General features: G+C 39.3%; 1 protein-coding gene across 7 annotated transcripts in view; it reads right to left on the bottom strand.

The window, feature by feature from the left end:
- LOC137250008 (cuticle collagen 144-like) overlaps positions 1-18,791 on the bottom strand; it is a 283,350-nt gene that overhangs the window by 224,240 nt on the left and 40,319 nt on the right. The window contains exons 2-4 of one of the 7 annotated variants that reach the window (XM_067782185.1): positions 13,115-13,176; positions 7,215-7,313; positions 7,072-7,154 (exon numbers count right to left, since the gene is read on the bottom strand). In XM_067782185.1, coding sequence (XP_067638286.1) covers positions 7,072-7,154; positions 7,215-7,258 — 127 coding nt within the window. In that variant the 5' untranslated portion in view covers positions 7,259-7,313; positions 13,115-13,176. Of the gene's footprint in view, positions 1-7,071; positions 7,155-7,214; positions 7,386-13,114; positions 13,177-18,791 lie in introns of all 7 variants that reach the window. The other 6 variants (XM_067782180.1, XM_067782182.1, XM_067782179.1 and 3 more) reach the window with 6 other exon arrangements.

Raw genomic sequence — 18,791 nt, 5'->3', positions numbered from 1 at the left:
GACGGACTTTATTTCAGCCTCCAATTGAATTAATAGGATTATATAAAAAATTTTAATTTTTAGGTGATTTTGTTGTTGTTGTTGTTGTTGTAGCAGTGCTTCGCCCCACCTAACAGACGCGACCGATCACAAACTGTCATCAATATCCTCTAACGGGAGTCCAAGGAAACTTGCTGTTTCAACAGGGGTGGACCATAGGGAAAGGGGTGTTAGAGGCGTTGGTTCCACATTACAATCAAAGAGATGGTTGGTGTCATATGGGGACACATTGCAAGCGGGGCATACATTTTGTATGTCGGGGTTGATTCTGGATAGGTAAGAGTTTAACCTGTTACAGTATCCAGAACGAAGTTGAGCCAGAGTGACACGCGTTTCCCTGGGGAGTATGCGTTCCTCTTCCGCAAGTTTTGGAAACTTTACTTTGACTACTGGATTCACCGGGCAATTCCCGGCATGGTCCGACGCCTGTTTGTGGAGTTCACCAAGGACCTGCTTGTGTTTTTTCGCTTCATAGGGCTGGGTTCTCAGGTCCCGTATTTCCTCAAAAAGCTTACGCAGATGACTCCTTAAGCCCCTAGGCGGTGCTGGCTCGTCAATCAGATGTCTGTTGGGATGCCCAGGTTTCTGGGTATTCAACAGGAACTGTTTGGTCAGCATCTCGTTTCTTTCCCTGATGGGGAGTATTCTCGCCTCATTATGCAGATGGTGTTCTGGGAACATAAGAAGACAGCCCGTGGCAATTCTGAGAGCAGTATTTTAGTAGGCCTGTATCTTCTTCCAGTGGGTAATTTTTAGGCTTGGCGACCATATGGGTGACGCGTAGCACGTAATCGGCTGGCTAATTGCTTTGTATGTAGTCATGAGCGTTTCTTTATCTTTTCCCCAGGTACTGCCAGCAAGGGATTTGAGGATTTTGTTACGGCTCTGAATTCTCGGAACAATTGCGGATGCGTGCTCACCAAAATGTAGATCCTGATCAAACGTCACACCCAAGATTTTGGGGTGTAGGACAGTCGGTAGCGTAGAGCCATCGACGTGGATGTTCAAAATGGTCGACATTTGGGACGTCCATGTTGTAAATAAGGTCGCGGAAGATTTAGTCGGTGATAATGCCAGGTTTCGCGAGGCGAAAAAACTGGAGAGATTAGGGAGGTAGCCGTTTATTTTATTGCATAGCTCATCGATCTGTGGGCCTGGGCCTGTGGCCATTACTGTGCAGTCATCGGCGTAGGAAACGATTGTGACTCCCTCCGGTGGTGAAGGTAGCTTAGATATGTAGAAATTAAACAAAAGTGGGGATAGGACACCACCCTGTGGCACCCCTTGTTTAATTCTCCTTGGCTTTGATGTTTCGTTTCTAAATTGCACCGATGCCTGCCGACCACCCAGATAATTTGCGGTCCACCTTTTAAGACATGAGGGAAGGGTAGACCCTTCCAGGTCTTGCAGTAACGAGCCATGGTTGACCGTATCAAAAGCTTTCGATAGGTCTAGCGCTACGAGTACTGTTCTATGGTGGGGGTTTTGATTTAAACCGCAATTTATCTGGGTGCTAATGGCATTTAGCGCGGAGGTAGTGCTATGGAGTTTTCTGAAGCCATGCTGATGGGAGGCTAGCTGCAAATTTGCTTGGAAATAAAGGAGCAAAATGGCTTCGAGCGTCTTTGCTACTGACGATAGGAGAGATATCGGACGATACGACTCTCCTATGTTAGCTGGTTTACCAGGCTTTAGTAGCGGGACCACCTTGGCCATTTTCCATTTCTCGGGTATGACAAAGGTGGACAGAGACAGGTTGAAGACCTGCGCTAAATATTTGAAACCCTCTTTCCCTAGGCTTTTAAGCATCGGCATGGCTATGCCGTCTGGGAACACTGCTTTGGATGGTTTAGCACGACCAATGGCGTCCTCAACCTCTTTAGCGGTGATGGTGATTGGTGACGCGCTGAATTTGTGTTTATGCGCGTGTCTGTTGGCCCTCCGTCTATCTTTGTCGACCGTAGAATGCATTACATATTGTCGGGAGAAAGCGCTCGCGCATTTTTTCGCATCCGACAGCACTTTATCGCCAAAGGCGATGGAAACTTTGTCTTTGTGCTTAGTCGGATTCGATAGGGACTTTACGGTGGACCAAAGTTTACCCACACCGGTAGAGAGGTTACAACCTCTTAGGTGCTCCTCCCATTTCGCCCGCTTGTGTTCGTCCACAAGCAATCTGATGCGTTGGTTTATATCCCTTATTTTGGGGTCGCCTGGATCAAGCTGCCTTATAAGGTCACGTTCTCTCGCTAAGTTTGCTCCGCCGGGAAGTGGGGCCGGATTTCGGGAATTCTCCCGGCGGGGATGAAACGTGCCGAGGCGGATTCAATGACCTTGCGGAAGGCACGCTCCCCTTGGCGGGCATCAATCGGGATAGGGAGGGCAGCAAAGAGGTTGTCTGTAAAAGATTTATATTCTTCCCACTTTCCTTTTTTAAAGTTTATGAAAGTGCGTTTTTCGGTGACAATGAAGTCGGCGGTACGCTCGAGCGAAATAAGTATAGGCAGGTGGTCGGATGCCAATGATACCATCGGCTGCCAGTTGACGCAGTTTACGAGCTCTGCGCTCACGATTGAGATATCTGGCGAACTGTGACAGCTTCCTACCATACGTGTGGGGGCGTCTCCGTTTATTGTGCAGAACGTCGTTTCTTCTATTTGATCCGCCAACATATCACCCCTACTGTCCGCCCGCAAATTTGAATGCCATAGATCATGATGGGCATTGAAATCGCCTAAGATAATGCGATTGTTGCCAGTGAGTAAGGCTCTGATATTAGGGCGGTATCCACTGGGGCAACAGGTGGCAGGGGGGATGTAGATGTAGATGATTTCTAGGATTGCATCGCCTGACCGGACAGATAGGCCTTGACGTTCTAAGACATTGTCCCTGCGGTCGATGCCAGGATCAAATATGTGATATTGCACAGAGTGATGTATTATAAACGCGAGGCCGCCTCCATTTCCGCTCTCGCGATCTTGTCTGTGGACATTATACCCAGAGCAGGTCTGCAATGCAGATCGTGCTGTGAGTTTAGTCTCTTGAAACGCAGCAATGCGGATGTTGTGCCGCTTCATGAAATTGACTATCTCCGTAATCTTCCCAGTTAGTCAATTACAGTTTAACTGCAGAATTCTGAAGTGCATGGGGGGAGACGTCGCCACTCTGGGGGTAAGTGACGGGTGACTACGCCTGGGTTGAGGAAGGACAGGACGCAATTGCTGTTGTGGCCCTGGGACTGGGCGTCCTTGAGCAAGCATTGGGGTACCCGGATTATTTGGGTTTGCGACCTGGCAACATGGCGCGATGAAACCCGTCGGGGGGTTGCCGTCGGGGAGACCAGAACATCCAGGAAAGTGGCACCACCCAAGGCAGGAGCTGCATTGGGCGGATGTCGCAAACATATATATTCTGTGCTGGCAAACGGTGCAAACGGAGGTAGGGACTAAGAGTATGTTTCCCTGACCTACGCGATTGCTGCCGGAAAAGAGGGGGGGGAGGGGGGGGGGGAAGACGGGGGCAGGGGCTGTTGCTCAGCATTGCTTCCGACTCTACGACGAAGATTGTAGTTGAGTGGTAGCAGCTGTTTGAGTTGTTGGCGCCGTGGGGCGCGAGCAGCAGCGGGTACTTGTTGTGGCTTGCTGAGCAGCGGGGCTGCTGGAAGGTAGTGGGGGGGGCGCTTAGACGTAGACTACGGGACGCCCTTGGGCGTGAACAGCAAGGAGCCACAAAAGATTTATAAAAGTTACGTGGACGTCGGGTTTTGGGATCAAGCCCAGAACAAGCTGTCCGATGCAACCATCCCTTACACGAGACACACTGAACAGATTATGACCGTCCTAAAAAAGATTCTTTTCCGGCAGATGCAGCAAAACCATTTCTCAGGACCGGAGTCAGGAGACGGACCCGGATTGGATTCGATACCTTCCCGGAGCAAGAGAATATGGAGCAGCCCTGCTGCAAGGAGCTGCTGGGAGGATGACAATTTGTGGGAGGGACGCAACAAATTAAATGGGGTTACACTGAAATGACAGTCCTTGGTCGGGAAAAATCCCGAGTCGCTCCGGTACATAGAACCGACTGCCTTGGGAAGCGAGGTGATTTTGTTCCTTGTATTTAATAACACCCATGTGGCACTAGATTTTTTTTTTTGTTTTTTCTGACAATTTTTTGTTGTCGAAAATTTGGTTTTTATTTTGAAAAATTTGGGCACTAATTCAATACAAGAAATAAATTTGTTTATGAATGAAATGTAGTAGTCATCTACGCGCAAATATTTTCCAACACTATTTTCATCAGTGTTTAATGAATAATTTTGAACGAAAATAAAAAAGTTTTAAGTAAACGATAACATGCCAATGTGGCTGAAAAATACTGGCACATTGGAAAATTGTTGTTGTAATTAGACGTATCGGTAAAGTTTCCTCAGTATTTCAAGCTCAAAATACAGAAAAAAGCAAGTATCATATAGGCATAAACTATGTATGAATATACAAATTTACATGAATTTTTTTGTTTTGTTTACATAATTTTTTTAAGTGTTATTTCCGTGAAATGTGCTTTATTTGTTTCACAATAAATCATAAATTGTTTTGTACAAATATAAAGTGTAGCTATTGTTTTCTTGGGAAAAAACTCTAGCAACTTCTACCACTATTTTAATTTTTCGTCTACCAACATTCTCTTTTTAAAGGTCCGTGCACTGGGCAGGAGGGATGTATTGTATTTGTATTTTATTATTTAATTTCCCAGCACAACAATTTGACAAAATTATTTTAAACTGTTAGTCAAAACAGCATAAGATCAAAAAAATAGTAACAAAAACAAAAAATGTAATATCTAAAAATATGACAATAAATTAACTAATTAAGTTTCAATAGATAATAGACAATTGATAAGAAATTTTCATTAAAAAAAGTTTTAATAGAGCTTAGGCTAGGGATGAAGAACAGAAATTAAGGTTAAAGGAGAGCAATAGTAGTACGGTAGTAAGTTTAACCCTTAAAAAAGGTTGAAGGTGGTGAGTAAAACAGGATGAGAAAGTACATAAGTTATGGAAGGAAAATAGAGCCAGTTGTAAAAGCAAATTATCTCTTTTTGAAATGCAGTGCATTGCTTAATTGCCGTATTCTAGTTGGAGGGAGTTCCAAAGACGGATCGAAGTGACAAAGAATTCCCGTTCAGAAACTAACATGCGGTATTTAACATGCACGAGGAGCATTGACCTTGTTGAATGAAGAAATTGAAGCCTTCGAAATAGGAAATGAGGTTCTTTGCTGGAAATTATCTTATGTAAGGTAGTAAGAATTCTAAACTTTAGAAGGTTGTCAAGGGATATGTCTAGCAACTTTTCAGAGTAATAGGAAACGTGACCAAGCCTATTCAGCCCGTATACATATCTGGCAATGTTATTGTAAGCAACATTTAACTTCTTTTTGCTCGCATAGTCACAGTTAGAAAAACCCTCACAGCCATAAAGAAACGTAGATATTAAGTACGCTTTGATAAAAGTGATCGTATATGTAGCGGGGTGAAATACTGTGGCAACCACAGCGTACGGAGCATTCCGTACACTTTTCCTTCTGTATTAAAGATATGGTCTTTCCATGTCAATGTTTTGTTAAAAACTATACCAAAATTCCTTGCCGTGTCAACATATTCTAACAGAGTTTTCGAAAATAATAATATCTAAGGCATTTGTAGCCAGCGGCTTCCTACGAATGACGATAGATGTAGATGTTCATAATTTCTAAATTTGTATCATCTGACCGGATAGATATGCCTTGACGCCTCAGGACGCTGTCCCTATGACAGATGTCGAGATGAAATATATTATATTTCACTGAGCGGTGGGTGATAAATGGGAGTCCGGCTCCATTTTCGCCCTCCCGCTATTTTCTGCGGACGTTGCACCCAAAGCAGGTCTGCAAAGCAGAGACGGGCGCCTTGGGCATGACCAGCAAAGTGCCACAAAAAATTTGTTACGGGATCGATGGATGATGGATATTGACATCATTGGCCTCAACACTCGCGCCGTAAGTTTTGCTTACTCCAAAGTGGAAAAAGAAGAGAAAAAGATGGGCTTGATGGTGAATGAGTGCCCCCAGCGGGTTAGGGGGTTAGAATATACCCGCGGTAGGTATGCCCGTCGTAAGAGGCGACTAAAATACCGGGTTCAAGGGGTTTGTGTAGCGCAGTCCTTTCAGGTTGCCAGCGCAATGCATAGCTTCTCCAAACCCAATTGGCAACCTCACCTATCCGTGGCGAATCCTGTTTCCTTAACAGCCGAGGCTCTGGCGACCCCGAACTTCTCACAGATCTAGGGGGTGGGAGGGCGGTATGGCTTAGAAGGTGGCATGTGGTCATAACAAATCGTTCCCGAGATGGTCGGGCTTGGTACCGGAACGTACCGGATCTGCATCCGGCAAAAGACCGTCAACATCGATAACACTCCCCAAAGCCAACATGCTCTACAAGTCACATATCGAACCCGTCCTGTTATATGGAGCAGAAGCATGGACCATGACAAGATCAGATGAGGCGGCCATGGGAGTGTTCGAGAGAAGAGTTCTTCGAAAGATTTATGCGCCTCTACGCATCAGCAACGCCGAGCACCGAAGAAAAAACTTTAACTGTGGAACCAACGCCTCTAACACCCCTTTCATTATGGTCCACCCCTGTTGAAACAGCCAGTTTCCTTGGACTCTCGTTAGAGGATATTTGTGATCGGTCGCTGCTGTTAGGTGGGGCGAAGCACTGCTGCTACAAAAACAACAAAAGCACCGAAGAAGATTAAATGATGAGCTGTACTCGCTTTATGCAGACCAACTACCAAAAACACAGCGGTTATGCTAGCTAGGTCATGTTATGCGAATGAAAGATGATGCGCACGGAAAAAAGTATTCTTATTCTTTCTGGAAGGACCAGATGGGAACGATTTAAACTCCTTTGGCGTTTAAACGGTTAAGCGCCAATTAAGTATGTAAGTGAGAAATAATGCTTTACATATGAAAACATGAAGCTAGAAGATACCTCTTATCATATTGACTATTTCATCAGCCTCCCTTGATAAATCTCCACCAGGTCGAAACGGGTTATCCCATCCAGACTCAGTACTGTAACAAGAAATTAAATTACTTTCAGCTCATAGAATTAAATTTTATATTAATATGTACCTTTGCTGCCTATTACAGTTTGGTATTACTGTTACAGTAGCCATTGAATTGTTTACGCTGTCACCGTTATTATTTAATAATTGTTTAGCCGCAATGTTACTGCAATGGAGAGATGATTCGCTGTAATAAATTATACCGGTAAATTATGCGCGTAACATGAACTAATACTGCCTGAAATATAAAGGGCATATTATGTATTTATGTTTGTATGTTAGCATGTTTATATACAGAAAACTTAGTGAACAACACAAACTAAAACTTATTACTGGTCCAATGTACTGATCTAGTTGCCTGCTTTGTTTTATCAGTTATTTTGCTAGTACATACTTGGTTTTCCCTAGGTTAAGTTTGACCACAGACTTAGCCATATCATAAAAACGGCTTGTCATACAACGTCAAATGCGTTTGCCGTTCGGGTTAACTACAAAGGGCAATTAAATTGACCAAATTTGATATTAAAATTTCATTTTGACCTAGTGAAAACCAAGCAGACAAATAACTATACACCTTTAAACATAGAAAACACACTCTAACAATACAGATATATACGCCGCCACTGCCGACGATTCTCGTCGTTTTTCGCACGCCGCCGCCGAAAGGCAAAAATATCGGCGCGGCGGAGGCGGCGTTCGGCGCGTTACTATACTCATGTGGCCAACAAAATAGCGCCAACAAGGCGACTAATAAGTTTCCCAGGACTAAATATAACTATTTAGTTTTAGTTTTTGGTTTTATTTTCTAAGAGTAAGCTTACAAAAATTACACAGTCATTGTCGAGACATCACACTGATCGGTCGACACCTACCACCGTGTTAATCGCGACAACCTTCCAAAAAGTAAAAGTGATTATCTCTTGTTCTACTCGTGAACCACACACACTCTTGTTGTAAACGGTTGTTAATAAAGCAAAAAAAAAGCTCACAATTGAGCAAAACAAAAAGAAAAATTATGAACGAACCACCCGATGCTCAATCGAGCATCAAAAGAAGCCAACCGCTTATACAAACTAACAAAGAGAAAACATTAGACATCGCCTCTCCCGGACCTAAATATCTAATTATCAACAGAATAGATTCCGAACAAACCTTAACAAATGTGTCACCATTCCTATTAAAGAAAACAATAGACAGTGTATGTGGAGGAGAAATAGAAACTTGTAAAAAACTTCGAAACGGTACACTTCTAGTTAAAACAAAAACACAACAAGCTGAGAAACTCATTAAGCTATCAGCAATTAATGAAAATATAAGAGTCGAGGTTAGTGTGCACACATCGATTTAGCAAAGGTGTCATTTACTCTAACGATCTCCGAGGAATAAGCGAAGAAGAAATTCAAAGCGAACTCCAACAACAAAATGTCATTGAAGTAAAAAAAAAATATGAAGAAGTCTAATGACATCCTAACGGAAACAGGCCTTATAATCCTAACTTTTTCCACCATAAACTTACCCGAACGCATCAATATTGGCTACCAATCAATAAACATAAGGCCCTACAATCCTCTCCCACTTCGTTGTAGAAACTGTTTGGAATTCGAACACACCGCAAAGTTTTGTAAAAACACCAAGCGTTGCATTAACTGCGGTCTCACGGCTCATACCAATGAAGAACTCAAATAAAAGTGCAACAACACAACAGTTTGCTTCAACTGCGAAAAACACCACAGAACGACACTAAACACTTTGTACTCAACAAAAGCTGTCCAATATTCATCACACAAAAAGAATTACAAGCCATTAAAACACTCCAAAGAGTGGATAGCAAAACACCAAACAAATTAATTACGAGCGCCATCAACACGACCCCGTTACATACGCATCAGCAACTAAAGCAAAAACCACAAACTATTCAGCTGGCCGCAATCAAATAACATACGAAGACGAAAACACAACACCCTGTCAATCAACGACTACTCAGAGAGAAACAAGTAACGCAAAGCCTAGCAAACCAACAACTCATACAATCTCCAACGAAGACTGTAAACCGTCAACAACAAAATCAATTACAAATAAAATAACTCAAAACGCACCAAAAGCCGCTCAAATTTTCCCGAGAACCGCCTCAAATAGGCTAAAGAGGCAACTCAAGGCAAAACAGAAAACTCATGATAGTTTTAAGAATAACAAATCAAAGACCAATACACACAACTTCGATAGCACAGAATCCTCCGACATGGAGGTACTTTAACTTAAGCTAGTTAGATTTATAAGAAACTAAACACATATCCCACTCCATTACCCTTAACCCTCTCCAAGTCCCATCTTTTCACGAAATGTCATTAAAATTTATTCAATGGAACATACGAGGCTATAGCAATAACTATAACTAACTCCTTATACTAATAAAGACTCATTCTCCAACAATCATTGCACTCCAAGAGACACATTTGCAAACCGTCTCGAATATACCAATACCAATTAACTACAATATCTACGCTTCTAATTCCTGCAGTTCATACGGTGGCACCGCCCTTCTGATACATAAGTCTATTCAACACACCCCACTACACATTCGCGGCGCAATTGATACAGTCGCTGCCACAGTCTTTTCGAAAATAAAATTCACAGTGTTTTCTATATATATACCACCAAAAAAACCTTTCAATCTAAGAAACCTTGAGGATGTATTCCACAACTGCCATTCCGCATGCATAGCAGCAGGCGACTTTAACAGCTGGCACAACGACTGGGGGTTCTCCCAAAAACAACAAAAGAGGTAAACTTATATCGAAATTTATTAATCAATCACAATTTGTGTTGCTCAATGACGGCTCGCCTACTCATCTGAGCACACACGGTACGTTCAGCCACCTTGATTTAACCTTTTGCTCACCCTCAATAGCGGTCGAAGCAAAAAGGGGATTTAGAGACCACTTTATATAGTAGCGACCATTACCCCATAATAAAAACCCTTTTCCCAACGGCAAGAATACCTCTACAAAAACAAAGACCTCGATTCAACTTGAACAAAGCGAACTGGCCCTTGTACCAAACACTCACAGACCAACACAACAGCGAAACAACAATCAGCAACAACATTAACCAAGAAGCAGGAAACCTACACAAGATCCTTTTAAATCAGCCAACCAATCCATCCCTCAGACAACATACACACGCAAACAACAAGTTCCCTGGTGGAATTCACAATTACAAGAACTACGCAAAACAAAAAACCAACTTTGGCACACCTTCAAACGTAACATTACACAACAAAACTTATTAAACTACAAAAGAGCTGACGCAATATTTAAACGAGAAATTAAAAAAGAAAATCAATAAACCAATTTACTTCTGATATCAACCCTACGTGGCCCCCCCCCCCCCCCCCCCCCGCAAAATCTGGAAAAACATCCAGGCATTTTGCGGATTAAAGACACACCACAGCATACATAGCATTAACCCAGCCAACAACCCCGATCAGCAAATTTTAGACAAGCCAGCAATGGCAAACGAATTCTGTAAATACTGGTCAAACTTGTCCAGTGATGAAAAATACCCGGAACCTTTTTTACAAGCCAAATCTAGAATTACCATTCTCCCTCCTACAAGTCCCACACAAACCAGCGAGCCTACCCAAATAATTAATGAAGAAATTAACTTTCTCGAATTTACAACAGCACTCAACCAACTAAAAGGGAAAACTCCTGGATCCGACAGAATATCATATCCCATGATTAAAAACTCTGCCCATTCCGTCAAACTGAGACTTTTGAAACTATATAACAACATTTTCAACAACTATATCCCTCAGATGTATAAAAATAGTGCCATAATCCCTATATTAAAACTAACATAGCTTCCTACAGACCCATATCACTCAATCCCTGCTGCTCAAAATTATTAGACAAAATTATAGCCAACAGACTATGGTGGTTTGCTTCGAAGGGCAACCTATTCAATAGTCGACAGTTCGGCTTCAAAAAAGGCAAATCCACAACTGACGTCTTACTCTACCTGGACCACCAAATAACAAGCACCCTATCCAAAAAAGGCCACATTTCAATACTTTCGCTAGACTTCGCGAAAGCATTCGACAATGTGGGAATTCATACCATCGTCGACCAACTAGTAGAATGGAGAGCTGGTCACAAAATCATCAACTATATTATACACTACATGGAAAATAGAAAAATAATAGTCAAAGTGAACAACCAATATTCAGACAGCCGCCCCCTATATAACGGTATACCACAAGGCTCCCCCTCTCAGTCGTACTGTTTCAACAATAAATTATGCGACGTTATCAGGCTTCACAAAGAAGTAGAGTTCTGTGCATATGCAGATGATTTCCAAATAATACGCAAATTAAACAAAAACAAAAACATAGTCGTGAATCTTGACGATATAATTAGCGACATTCAAAATTGGTGTAATTACTCAGGTGCAGTCCTATCTACAGAAAAGTGCAAACATCTCCACATATGCCGGAAGAAAAGCTGTACTTGCACACTAACAGCCAATAACTTTAACTTTAACACCAGTAACAGCCTAAAAATTTTAGGTGTACTCGTCAACAATCGATACACTTGGTTAAATCACATAGAAAATCTGCAAGCGTCACTATCAAAAAGACTCAACATAATAAAATGTCTGGCTAGCAACAAATTCAATGCCAACCCGTCGACACTTATAAATGTAGTCAATGCCCTTCTCATGTCGAAGATAGATTACGCCCTGTTTTTATATGGATACAGCGCAAAATCTCAAACAAACAAAATTAAAACTATATACCATTCGGCGATACGAACCTCGTTAGGTGCCTTTAGAACTACTCCAGTGACTAGTCTACTACACGAAGCAAACATCAAACCACTAGAAATTCGCCGAGATTTAACAATTGCAAAATTAAGTAAGCAAATACTAAATAACAGAAATAGTCCCATTTCTGCTATTACCAAACGTCTCAATAAAGCCAAACGAGCTCCTAAAATACAATCAGCACTATATAAAACTGTTAATATAGCCCAATCTTTAGGAATCCCATTTATACCGATAAACACTACTGCAGAAAGACGCCCGCCATGGTTCTTAAATCCTACATCCATAAATACCAGTCTTCGTATATTCAACAAATCAACCACCGCCCCCGAAGTATACCGATGTAGTTTCCTTGACATACAAAGCAAACTCGGTAACAACAAATTTTTGTATACCGACGGATCTAAAACTCGCAGTGGCGTATCCTACAGCATAACAACCTCGACGCTATCTCAAACACAAATAACCATAATCACTATGCTTCCATGATCAGAAGTACTCTTATAGACTTCCATCCTAGACTGAAACTTATCTGGATACCAGGACACGTTAAAATTCCTGGCAATGAATTTGCCGACCAAACAGCGAGAGCAGCTACCTCCTCACCTTTAACTGTGACCGCAAATTACAATCACAACGACATCAAGAACTTCATAAAAACGCACTTCACTAAAATACACAGATCACAAATGCACAACACAACCGCCTGGTATAAAAACATGACCGTTAAACAACCATGCATCCAGACATACCTTAACTTCGCCCACAAAGATAACCCGCACAGACTAGATCTAACTAAAATCATTCGCCTCAGATTAGGTCACACTAAACTAACACACCAGCACAGATTCGACAACAACTTATCTCAAACATGTCCCTACTGCAATAGCACCACACTAATTAATGTCGAGCACATCCTAAGCGACTCCAGTATGTTCCATGCCCAACGCACAACTATACTAACCCAAAATCCAAAATTCCCTGCTATCAAATCCCAGCCCTCAAAGCATATCCACAATCTTGAGATTTTTAAAATCATCACACCTGTACTTTGAAATCTAAAGAGTTAAGTTAACATGCAACGTAATTACTTATTTTAAAAACATTATAACTATACATAAGAAATTAAGCACATATACATACAAACTTTTAAACCCAGCAGTGAGCTGATGGCCTGCGTTGCTATAGCTGTTTTTTCCGTTAGCCTATAATTTTAATTATGAGTTAGCGATAATAAATAAATAAATAATAAAATACAAAAATTACAATACTAGTTGAACAATATCATACATTAATAAGAAATTAGACTAAAATGCTCACTTCAGTGAAGTTGTTCCAGGGGACACTTAAATAAAACCAGTACAAATAGATTTTTCCAAAGTAAATTTTGTAAATTTTTTCTTAATATTTCGTTGGAAATCCACGTTGTTTCAAAGCTTTACAGCATCTACAATGCATGGAATTATTTAAAAAGCGGCATTTTTCTACAGGTACAGCATACCCAATGCTCCTTCTCCTTTTCAAAAAGTTCGTCTAAAATCTTGCATTTCTCTTGGCTTACTGCCCTTTTCAAGTCTGCCACAAATGCTCAATGGGGTTTAAATCAGCACTACTTGATGCCCATTCGAACACGTCAAAGTTATTCCCTCAAAAAACTGCTCGGAATCCTGCCCAGTGTGCTTCGGATATGAATCTTGTTAGAATTTCCAAATAACTGGCATATTCTCTTCGGCCAAAGGCAGCATAACATCTTTTGTTATTTCCACGTAAAGAGGGATATCCGCACACAAATCTAACATAAAATTAAGGAACAATTTTGCGGACAACAAAAAAGCTTTAACTTCGCACTGCCAAGATACAGGACATTACCCGGACTTTGACAATGTCGCTATTTTAGAAGAGGAGAGAAATTATAATAAACGTTTCATGTTAGAAATGCTACAAATAGTGGACACCCCTAATGATAAGAGGATGAATTTTTAAACGGACATCGCGAATTGTTCACATGTCTACCGCAACCTAATTAGGAACAACTAACATTCGTGACACATTTTTACCCACCCACACAAATATAAAGGCTTCGTCTTCGATTTAAATTTAATTGTAATGCTGAGATGACCACGCATTTATATATTCGCCGTCTATTACATTGTTGTTTTGAAAGTTTTTTGTTTACAATTACGGTTCTTTCATTTGGTTATACTCTCTGTTTAGATTATCAATCGCTGATTCATTTTATAATTGTTTTGTGAAATGTTAGTCTTGCAAGTGCAGCTTAAGATGTAAGTTGTGTTGATATGATATATGTTAATTAATGTTTTTAGGTACATATGTTTGTTATGACTACGTATTGTTTTTGAAGTCCTGTTGATGCCTTCAGACTGAGGTCGAAATATTGGCATTACATTAATTAAATAAAAACAAAATAAAAGTGTTTTATTTAATCCGGTCTTGATCTCAACAATAACAACAACAGTAAAGAGGGGCAGTACAAATTTTGCAGATTCTGTGGATCGGCCCTACGCCATTCCAAGAAAAACATCCCCACATTTTTATGTTTCCTCCACCGCGCTTTACGACGGTTGATGTGTACTTGGGGTTGAATTGGGAGCCGCCGAAAAAATCGTTTTGCATAGGGAGATATCCTATCTATTTTAGATTCGTCGCTCCATAGCACAAACTTCCACTGATTCGCTGCCGAGCTGGCATAGGAGCGCGCGAACTCTAGTGATCTTCTTCTTTGAGCTGGAGCAGTTAAAGGGCGCTTACGTCCCACTCTTCCAAAAAGACCTGCTTCATCCAAACGACGCCCAAACGTTCCACTAGATATTCGAACTGCCAATTCTTTAGAAATTTATCGTTTAATATCAGAGGAAGTCAGGCGGCGGTCAGATTTTGACAATCGCACAATCTTGCGATCAGTATATGCCGATGTTTTACGAAGTCGATTTTACCTTGGAATGGCATCAGTTCTTATTTTTCTTAAAATAACTTAGGGCGTTCTCCACCATCTTTTTGGAGCAACCTAAACGTGATGCAATTCGCCTTTGAGAGTTTCCACATTTGCTAAGCTCAATAATTACTGCTCGCTGGCTTGGAGTACAATGTTTTGACCTGCCAAACGTGAGACTATGAAATTCAACAGCAACAATATTTTATTTCGTAATGCTCTTATCTACTTACTGGAATAAAGGATTTTTACTGCTTTTGTTTATTTAGAATTTTAAAATTATCGAAAAGGCTCTATTAAGCTGTCTAAGCAATAATGCACTACTAACGTTTTTTTTTTTAATTACGTTCAATCTTTTCTTTGCATAATGGATGTCAGTGAAAAATATATCTTATGTGATATAAATTATCTAAAGTGATAGCTTTAAAGAAGTAAGAGAGAGTGACTCTATTTTATAATAATAAATTTTATTGAAAATCAGTGGAAATTATTTTATATAAATAATATCTAAAGTGCCGTTTAACATGCCTTCCGAGTGTTGTGATTGCACAGCGAAATTGTCGCTCATAGATGAAATCGTGGAGTGTCATGGGGGCTGCGGTAAAAGCTATTGCCTTAAATGCAGTAATATTAAGAGAGCAGAATTAAAAGTTTTAAATGAAAACCTTAACATTAAATGGTTTTGCAATGAATGTAGCTTATCTAGCACTAACATGAAATTTTTGGAAATAAAACATGTAATTTAAAAATCCGAACAAAATAAATTGAAGAAAAACGATGTGAAGGAAATTGTTGATGATATTTTTAATAGGAAGCGTCAAAAATTTAAGAGCGACATAGTAAATGAACTTAGTGTTATATTAGACCAACAGCTACAAGCGAAATATGATGAAATGAAAAAACAAATAGTTCAAGAAGTGACCAAAGAGCTAAACAATAACATCGCAAAGAGTAAATTACCGAACGAACAGAGCACAACTAATTTGAATGCAATAAATGTGGAGAGCAATGTTAATAACAAACCGACATATGCACAAGCAGCAAGTCAACAAAGTAGTTATTAAACCAAAAGGGAATGCAAAGAAAAATAACAAAGAAACAAAAAATGCTCTTAAATCGGTCATTGAGCCGACAGAATGCCTTATTAAAGATGTGAGAGCAATAAACAGTGGCGGCATAATTGTTGAATGCGCTGATGGAAATGCATTAGAAACAGTGCAAAAGAAAATCAGTGAACAGATCGGTGAAAAATACGAAGTTGAAAAGATAAGAAACCAAACAAAAAAGAAAATGGTTAAAGTGTTGGGCCTAACAAGTAAACTACGCGAAGAAAGAATTGTTGAATGTTTAATAAAACAAAATGAAATGGATGACAGCAATGTTATCAAAATAATAAAAGTATATGAGGATAAAAACAAACGCGAAGAAAGGTATTATGTACTTTTAGAGAGTGATTTTGATACATGCGAGTTGTTAATTGCGAAAAGAAGAATCAAAATAGAGTACGATAGTTGCAGAGTGTTCGAATATTACAACGTACTAAGATGTTTTAAATGTTTAGGCTTTCAACACAAAGCCAGTGAATGTACGAACAAAATTGCCTGCGTAAAGTGCGGTGGTGCACATGAAGAAAAAGACTGTAAGTCTGAAGTAATAAAATGTGTTAATTGCTACGAACTAGTGCAAAAAAAGTTATTAGACGTTGACGTGAATCATTCTGCATTTAGTGTTAAATGCCCGGCATATACAAAATACTGCCAACAAAAAAGCCAAACCGTAAATAGCAACTATTAGGCATATATCTTAATATAAATAGCATCTTAGCTAACAAATATGAACTTGAAATGCTAATATATGAAAAAAATCCATTTATTGTGTTATGTTCCGAATGTAGATAGATGTGACTCGCACAGCAGACATACTGGCGGTGTACTTATATACGTGCATGAAACAATAGAATATAAGGTAATATACAGCAGTATAAGCCAAAATGTGTGGTGTATAATTATTAAAATAAGGAACAGTGGTACAAAATGGTGTGTCGGAGTATTATATCATTCACCCAATAGTAATGACATTGATTTTATATATTACTTAAATGAAAGTATTTTAGTGAAATTTGTACCAACTGAGAGTAATATTCTTGTAGGAGATTTCAATATAGACATGAACAGAAATACTACAATTCGAAATAGCTTAAATGACACTCTAGCAAATGTATGCATGACCCAAAAAATAGATTTCAATACCCGAATCACAGAAACCTCCCAAACAAGGATTGATTTATTATACTCTAATAGTGATAACATTAATTGTGTGAGACTTGAAGATAATAAAATATCTGACCACGAAACAATTAGGTTTAATCTGATATCAGAGAAAGAATACCAAATGCGTTTAAAAAAGTGTATAACCTCATGGGAATACTACAGTGCTGAGAATCTTTGGAATATATTCCGAAACTATAACCTGAGTTTAATGAATATGGTATCAGTCGAAGAAAAAGTTCGAATAATAAATGATGTTATGGCTCAAGCCATGAAATGTTTATCTTTTGAAAAACAAGTTGAAGTAAAACTCATGAACAAATGGTATGATCGAGAGCATGAACAAATGGTATGATCGAGAGCTAACAGACTTATATAAGTGTAAGAATAGCTTGTATAAAATTTGTCAAATAAACGGTGACTGGGTACAGTATAAAACTATAAACAGGCAATACAAAAAATTAATTAAAATTAAGAAGACTAAATACCTAGAAAATAAAATTTCGTTAAATAGCAAAAACAGTAAACAAATGTGGAAATGTCTAAAAGACACTGTAAATTTGAAAAAAGAAAAATCTCTAATTAAAAAGGTCGAAATCGATAATAAAGTATATGAAGATGGAAAAGATATATCTAATAATCTTAATATATTTTTCGTTAAGAGTATAAAAGATATAAACAATGACATTGAAATAGTCACAAATAACTTTATAAAGTGACTGTCGATACAGTGACACAAATTGTTAAGAAGTTTAAACATAAGATAGGCGAAAATAATCTTATTACGGAAGGTGCAATTAAAGACTCTGTTATGTACACGGGATACTTTTATGCGAATATTATTAATGAAAGCTTCAGAACTGGTACAATGCCAGACTTTTGGAAGCTAACAACAGTTATACCTATTCAAAAAGTTAAAAATACTATAAAATCTAATGAAATGCGACCCATAAATACCTTGCCGGCCGATGAAAAAATCATTGAATCAATTGTAAAAGAACAGCTGGGACAGTACCTGGAGTTGAACAAAATTGTAATACCAGAGCAATCTGGTTTTCGAAAAAAATATTCTTGCGAGTCTCTTTTAAACTCAATTGTTTTTGAATGGAAAAACCAACTTAATAAAAAAAATTTTGTAATTGCGGTATTCTTAGACCTAAAACGAGCGTTCGAAACAATATCTCAACAAATTATGATAGAAAAACTTTACAGCATTGGAGTGAGAGATAAAGCGCTTGCATGGTTCAAAAGTTGCTTCTCAAATCGTCGCCAAAGAACACTAGTAAATGGAACATTTCTCTCAAATGAAACACCAGTCGATATTGGCCTTCCACAAGGATCAGTACTTGCACCAATATTGTTAAAAATATATATAAATGATATAATTAAATCAGTAAAGCATTGTAACTTAAAGTTGTTTGCAGATGATACTCTCATTTTGATAAGCGATACAAATTTTAATATAGCTATGCAAAAAATGCAATCAGACCTAGATAATATATACCTATGGACGTGCCAAAACAAATTAAAGATAAATGCCGATAAGACCAAGTATATGATTCTGAGTGGAACCCCCGTTAGTAACAGTTATGAACTAAAAATA

This window comes from Eurosta solidaginis, chromosome 4 (genome assembly GCF_040869045.1).
Source record: "Eurosta solidaginis isolate ZX-2024a chromosome 4, ASM4086904v1, whole genome shotgun sequence".
NCBI classification, from domain to species: domain Eukaryota; kingdom Metazoa; phylum Arthropoda; class Insecta; order Diptera; family Tephritidae; genus Eurosta; species Eurosta solidaginis.
This window is presented reverse-complemented; position numbering and strand designations above follow the sequence as displayed.